A 7,920-nucleotide genomic window follows, 5' to 3' on the forward strand; every position below is an offset into this window, starting at 1 on the left:
TTTGATTTTTGGGTTTTTTTTTTTGCTTGAAAGATTTATGTTTTTGGTTGTTTGAATAAGGTTTTTTTTTTTAAAGATTGGGTTTTTTTGGTTTTTGTTTAAAATGTTTTCTGGATCGTTTCTTTTGAAAGATTGGGTTTTCTGGGTTGTTTCTCGACTTCTCCAAAAATTTTCCCCTCTGCCTCCCTTGAACTAGAGCTTTTAGGGTTCTTATAGAACCCAATTGTCCAAGGTAATCATGTTCTTCTCAACATGAATTCTGGATGGGTAGTCTTTAAGTCAAAAACAAATCCACCAAATGACCCAAAATCCCAACCGTCTAAGGAGCATTCAATGCTCTGTATTTTGTTGACAATGGAGGCCAAGCGTGTTTCCAGCTTTTTTTTTTTTAATTTTGGTTTAATTTATTTTATTTATCAAGAAAGGTGTCTACACTTTGCTTTCTGCAAAGGAGGTCGGTTTTTTATCGATCGAACATAGGAAAATGTAAATGTTTAGTTGTTCTATGATGCTGTCAATGGTTTGAGTTGGAGCCATTGCTTATCCTTTATTTTTAGCATAGGCTCTAAACTGTTCTTTTTTTTTTTTGAAAGAATGATGTAATTCATTGATTCATCCAGACATCTTACAAGCTGAGAATAACAAAAACTTCTAATAAAGCATTTCAGTTTATCTTAGACCCCCTCCCAATGCGTAACTAAGAGCCTCATTAAAAACCTTCCCATGAAGAGACCTAGGAGGAAACAACCATGGAAAGGGAAAACAAGTACCCTATAATCATATAATCATCGGGAGCACATTACCCTCTCCACATCGTAATGCTTTCAAATTAAGCTCCTTATATCTCTAAATTGTTGTTTAGAGTAAGTTTTTGTATATATGAGGCGGATCTTCCGTTTTCTCAATTTTAATGAATTATTACATTTTTTAAAAATAAAAAAAAAATCAATTATTCAATTTTTATAAATTAATTATTATATAATGATTTAATTCACAATTTTAACCATGTATAAAGATTAATTACACAATTTGACAGAAAAAAAAAAGCACCTAATTTGAATACACATATGTGTATTAATAAATCAAAGTGAAATAAAGTATGTAAATTTAGATGAATTGTTTTTTCCTTTTTTTGAAAAGAAGGGATGAATCGTTAATTCAAATGACAATATCTTCAAACTGGTTGTTTTGTCAAAATCCGCATACTTTTATATTGGCTGATTACTTGTTAAAAGTAAACTTCTGCATACAGTTCCACTTGACTATTGATGATATTTACATGTTTCAACCTTTGAATAAAATATATTTGCTGCGTATCGATTACAAAGTAGCTAGGTGACGAAAGCATTAAAAACCTTTTACTATCAACGATGAAGCAAAGAAAATAAATTTTACTCAAAGCATACTAGAGTTTGTTAAATATTGTAAAAAAAATAAAAGAACATGAAAAAATAACATTACCATTTTAAAAGTAATTTTTTTAAAAAAAATGACGTAAATCATTAATTCATCAATACATCTTACGAACTGAGTATATGAATATAAAATTAATTTCCGCCCTCTGCTGCTTGGAGCATTATTCTCATTTTTTTTTTTTCTGAAAGACAAGATATGTATATTCATTTTTCAATGGAAGCGAGCATGCTGCAGAAAGTCTTTTGCCAAGGAGAAGACAAAGACTTGTGACAGCAAAGTCGTATTCTCAGAACGCTCAAGCCATTCAAATCATTATTTTATTCAGTAATGTTGATTTCTTGTATTTTTTTCTTGAAACTTAATGATATTTTCCTAACTTGTGATTTATAATTATATAATTAAATCTTTTTTTTTACTTTATGATATTATATTTTACGAGATAAAAAATCTTATATTTTAACTTATATGCTTTATAAGGAGACTAATGAAGTATATATATACAAGAGATTTTCAATGATTTATGAGAGCATCAATCTAATATTTTTGTAATAATAATTTAACAATATTGTTTTTTTGACGAATAGAAGTGACAAAGCGCTCAATCTCAGTGAATCGTGGCAGCAAGGCCACTTACAATGCCCCAAATTTAACATATTTTAATTATATCAATATCGTAATCTAATATAATCTCATTGATTTAGTTAATAATGGATGCAATTGCTACAATTATGTTTATAGAACAAATCTCCTTTGCACAGGGTGCCAGAGATGATTCCCTGGAGCAGTTTGTTCGAAATGCCTATAAAAATTGTTGGGGCTAAGTTAGATATATGTTTATATAACAATTTGCTCATCATTAGTTTGTTTGTTTAATTTATTAATATATATAAAAACCATTTGATTGTAATTATATTTTTTACTTGTACATGTAGGTTCATAAAACGAAATTATCGGCAAGGCAGACATGGAAGGAGTAGAAGAGGTTAAACTAAATTATATATAACTTCAAATAAGCCTTTCTATTTCATACGAGTTGAATATATTGATGGAAAACATATCATTTATTTTTATGACAATTATTATCCTATAACAGCCAGGAAGGAAGGCATAAGTATAGTAGGAAAGCAAGGAGCAGATCCAATATATATATATATATATATATATATATATATATAATATGTATTCATATCTCAGCAAACTCAACTGTTTTCTTGCCGTCATGCGCCTTACGGAAGAAATGTCTGACATAATCCGAGTACAAAACTTGCTTGTAAATCGGCTTCTGACCATTTTCTAGCACTTGAGGCAACGGTCCGATGATATCACCGGGTCTTGGATTGACAAAAATGGGAACTGAAATTCTGTTTTTACTCCCATTGGCAATCACGCGGTGCTCGACACTCCTGTACCGACCATTGCTCAGTATCTGCAATGCGTCTCCAACATTGATCACAAGGGATCCCTTAATGGGAGGAACATGGATCCAGTTGCCACCTTGGTTTCCTTTCACATAGAGACCACCAATTTCATCTTGGAGGAGGATTGTAAGGGAAGAGACATCGGAATGACGTCCTACTCCCACGGTGAGTTCAGGATTAGGACAAATAGGATAGTAATTTAAATTAGTTCTTATTGAACCCATCAAGAGAGACTTTGTTGTTTCATCTATTTCTTTCACATTTAGTCCATTCATTAGAATTTGGAATAATTGTTTAATGACAACTTCAGAGCTCCTCATGTATTCAAGCACTTGCTCCCTGAAAATAAAATATAATATAGTATTTGGTTAATTAAAAGTAAATATATCTTTAAGCATGCACCTTTTTGCTATATATACATGCAGAATAATATACAATTATTAAAACTAGCGTTTGAAGAGTTGAGAGTTGTTACCTGCAAACAGGTGGCCAAAACGCACAAGCTTCCTCCTCGGATACAAAAAAGAGGCTAAGGAAATCTTTCCACTCTAGAGCCTTTTCTGCTTTAGGGCTAAAACTTGTGCCAAACCGCACGTTGCTGGAGGCCGAGTGTTCCTTGGAATACTTTTTCTTTTCCTCGGCGGGGAGCCCAAAGAAGCGATGAGTTGCATCTTGGACATTCTCGAGCACCTGAATGGGCACAGCATGGTTCACAATCTGGAAGAACCCCCACTTCTCTGCTGCATCACAAACAGCTTTTGCCACTTTGGGGTCTTCCCAGTTTGTCATATCGATGATGGGAATGGATTCCTCAGGAATGACTTGGGTGGCACTGGCCCACATCCTTTCCTCCAAAGGTTGGATGTAAGCCTTGGGGAGGGCTTTGAGACCCATTTCTGACAAACCCTTCACTCCATTTCCTTGATTTATGACAAAATCAGTTAGAGCTGAGGAATCAGTGTTGAATAGTTGATCAGCAATTGTTGGAGCCATTGGTAACAGTATCAGTACTTTCTGACTGCCAAGAGAGAGTTGGCTTTCAAAGAAAGTTTAATGAGATTGAGGTTGAGGTTGGTGGTGAAGTACTCTTCATGCCGTTAATGGGTATTTATAAGAGTGCATCGGTGGAGAATTGGCACACCCAAAGGACTTTTCAGATGTGATGTCTATTGTACGTATCTCAATTCTCACCAACCAACTTGGCAAATGTCATGCCTTTTAGGCCTTGCTACCTCGGAACCAGGCCTAAATACGAAAGGAAATTAATGACGTACTTACATCAGTCACTAGTACTATGGAGGACGATCAACATTGAATGCACGCTGAAGAAAAGATTGTTGTTGCATCATTTAAAGAAAAGTCTGGGTTGAATAAGATAGATGTTTTACCCCTCCATTGATCATGCAATGAGAAAGGTTTGACTTAATTTCAAGTAATGGGGTAATATTTTTGATGATATATTTTATTTCTTTTCCAACTTATTATCCATGATGTAATAAAATGACTTATCAATAAATGTATAGTGATTCCTCGCATGCAATATTTAATGAATCAGTTAACTTTACATTGGAATTTTGTATTCATTGATGTCGATTTATTCATTTATTTTATTTAAAGCATTAACTTAAAATTTATTTTATTTTTGAAAGAAACAACTTTATTTCTTTCCTAACTAATTCAATGTTTTTATTAATTTATATAAATAAATAAATAATAGGAAAATAGAAGAAGAAAACAGGAAATTAAAAAGTATTGTTAAAGGAAAGGAAAGATGAAAAGTTTGGAGTAGGAATTCTTTTGAACGAAAAAATTTCTATTGCATTTCTTGTTCAACTTACTCTCTTGTGCATATGTTTGTTAAAAGTAACCCTCATGGATCCAAAGTAATTTGGATACCATATGTTCAGTGACAATAAGGTTTGTAGGTGAAAAACCCAAGGAAGAACAGACTCAAGGTTGAACATCAAATGAAAAACGGGTGATACTTACTTCCTTTCTCCTTTAACTTTCGAAGAATGTTTAATTGATAAAGGTTAATTGATTGTGAATTGCTTGTTTGAGCATTGAATGTTATTCATGTTGCATTTGCTTGAAAATATATATGATTGAGTGTTGATTTTGCAAAACTATTGATTGCGAGGTATGGGAGCATGAAATGCATCTAAACTTGAACACAAATGATTTGATAAGGATGACATGATAATGACATAAGCATATTTGATAATGTGCTCTCACATGCATGCATTCTTGTAGTCTAAACAAGGAAACTAAACCTAAAAGTTAATATTTTTAATTTCCTTATGTCTAAAATGCATTAACCTTCTGAACAACCTTGTTTTAGAATCAAATGTCTAAGTTCAAATTGTTTGACTACTTAAATTGAATTCTTCAATATAGGCTTACATGAATACATAGCTTGAACAAGTTGTCACATGTTGAAAATGCTATTATTACTTGTTCTTGATGAAAATGATTGCTTTAGTAAATACTTGAATTCATTGATCTTATGTGCGTACATTGACTTATCATTCCTTGAGAATTGAAATATTCAAACGCTTAGTCTTGAATCGATTCTTGAAATATGTTTCAAGTTTGTTCTCAAATGATTTCTTCAAGATTGTTTTATTGCCTAAGCATATGAAATTGATTATAATGAACAAACTGTACTTCTTGAAAAATATTTTTAGTTCATCTTTCTTTGTGGTCAAGTCACATGCTTATATGATATCTCAACTTGCTTCATGTTAAGATTTGAAGTCTATAACTTGACTTGAGTTATGATATTGGATGAGAAATTTAAAGTGTCAGGTTAGATCATAACATATTATGGTGACATAGTTGAAATATTTTTGAACATGCATTTCAATGTTAACTACGTCTTCTATGAGCCTAAATGACTACATGATCTAAAGACTTTGCGTACATCCAATTTGAGCTTATTGGCTACCAATTGAATGTTAAATTCTTGAATTTTGACAATTGGTATTCATTGATACTTGGATGCTTGCTTTAGACATATTCATGAGTTGAGTGCTTTATTTTCAATATACAATTAGAAGTAGTAGCACTCATGAATTATGAAACAATAAGGAAATTGAATGTTATCCATTTTGCATTTGCTTGAAAATATATATGATTGAGTGTTGATTTTGCAAAACTATTGATTGCGAGGTATGGGAGCATGAAATGCATCTAAACTTGAACACAAATGATTTGATAAGGATGACATGATAATGACATAAGCATATTTGATAACTTGCTCTCACATGCATTCTTGTAGTCTAAACAAGGAAACTAAACCTAAAAGTTAATATTTTTAATTTCCTTATGTCTAAAATGCATTAACCTTCTGAACAACCTTGTTTTAGAATCATATGTATAAGTTCAAATTGTTTGACTACTTAAATTGAATTCTTCAATATAGGCTTACATGAATACATAGCTTGAACAAGTTGTCACATGTTGAAAATGCCATTATTACTTGTTCTTGATGAAAATGATTGCGTAAGTAAATACTTGAATTCATTGATCTTATGTGCGTACATTGAATTATCATTCCTTGAGAATTGAAATATTCAAACGCTTAGTCTTGAATCGATTCTTGAAATATGTTTCAGGTTTGTTCTCAAATGATTTCTTCAAGATTGTTTTATTGCCTAAGCATATGAAATTGATTATAATGAACAAACTGTACTTCTTGAAAAATATTTTTAGTTCATCTTTCTTTGTGGTCAAGTCACATGCTTATATGATATCTCAACTTGCTTCATGTTAAGATTTGAAGTCTATAACTTGACTTGAGTTATGATCTTGGATGAGAAATTTAAAGTGTCAGGTTAGATCATAACATATTATGGTGACATAGTTGAAATATTTTTGAACATGCATTTCAATGTTAACTACGTCTTCTATGAGCCTAAATGACTACATGATCTAAAGACTTTGCGTACATCCAATTTGAGCTTATTGGCTACCAATTGAATGTTAAATTCTTGAATTTTGACAATTGGTATTCATTGATACTTGGATGCTTGCTTTAGACATATTCATGAGTTGAGTGCTTTATTTTCAATATACAATTACAAGTAGTAGCACTCATGAATTATGAAACAATAAGGAAATTGAATGTTATCCATTTTGTATTTGCTTGAAAATATATATGATTGAGTGTTGATTTTGCAAAACTATTGATTGCGAGGTATGGGAGCATGAAATGCATCTAAACTTGAACACAAATGATTTGATAAGGATGACATGATAATGACATAAGCATCTTTGATAACTTGCTCTCACATGCATTCTTGTAGTCTAAACAAGGAAACTAAACCTAAAAGTTAATATTTTTAATTTCCTTATGTCTAAAATGCATTAACCTTCTGAACAACCTTGTTTTAGAATCATATGTATAAGTTCAAATTGTTTGACTACTTAAATTGAATTCTTCAATCTAGGCTTACATGAATACATAGCTTGAACAAGTTGTCACATGTTGAAAATGCCATTATTACTTGTTCTTGATGAAAATGATTGCGTAAGTAAATACTTGAATTCATTGATCTTATGTGCGTACATTGAATTATCATTCCTTGAGAATTGAAATATTCAAACGCTTAGTCTTGAATCGATTCTTGAAATATGTTTCAGGTTTGTTCTCAAATGATTTCTTCAAGATTGTTTTATTGCCTAAGCATATGAAATTGATTATAATGAACAAACTGTACTTCTTGAAAAATATTTTTAGTTCATCTTTCTTTGTGGTCAAGTCACATGCTTATATGATATCTCAACTTGCTTCATGTTAAGATTTGAAGTCTATAACTTGACTTGAGTTATGATCTTGAATGAGAAATTTAAAGTGTCAGGTTAGATCATAACATATTATGGTGACATAGTTGAAATATTTTTGAACATGCATTTCAATGTTAACTACGTCTTCTATGAGCCTAAATGACTACATGATCTAAAGACTTTGCGTACATCCAATTTGAGCTTATTGGCTACCAATTGAATGTTAAATTCTTGAATTTTGACAATTGGTATTCATTGATACTTGGATGCTTGCTTTAGACATATTCATGAGTTGAGT

General features: G+C 31.5%; 1 protein-coding gene across 1 annotated transcript; it reads right to left on the minus strand.

Moving 5' to 3' along the window:
- Window positions 1-2,435: 2,435 nt before the first annotated feature.
- Window positions 2,436-3,899, minus strand: LOC18589593 (feruloyl CoA ortho-hydroxylase F6H1-3-like). The gene is made up of 2 exons (XM_007014633.3): window positions 3,310-3,899; window positions 2,436-3,173 (listed from the first exon to the last, which is right to left on the minus strand). Exons 1-2 carry the CDS (start codon window positions 3,825-3,827, stop codon window positions 2,600-2,602), a joined length of 1,092 nt encoding a protein of 363 aa, XP_007014695.3. The 5' UTR covers window positions 3,828-3,899; the 3' UTR covers window positions 2,436-2,599.
- Between the last annotated feature and the right edge of the window lie 4,021 nt (window positions 3,900-7,920).

The sequence above is a fragment of the Theobroma cacao genome, chromosome 9, assembly GCF_053813885.1.
Source record: "Theobroma cacao isolate CCN51 chromosome 9, ASM5381388v1, whole genome shotgun sequence".
NCBI lineage: Eukaryota > Viridiplantae > Streptophyta > Magnoliopsida > Malvales > Malvaceae > Theobroma > Theobroma cacao.

Coding starts and splice junctions, on each gene's coding strand:
- LOC18589593 (XM_007014633.3), bottom strand. CDS start 3,827: ATGGCTCCAACAATTGCTGATCAACTATTCAACACTGATTCCTCAGCT. Junction 3,174..3,309: donor TTTTGGCCACCTGTTTGCAG/GTAACAACTCTC, acceptor TTTTATTTTCAG/GGAGCAAGTGCTTGAATACA.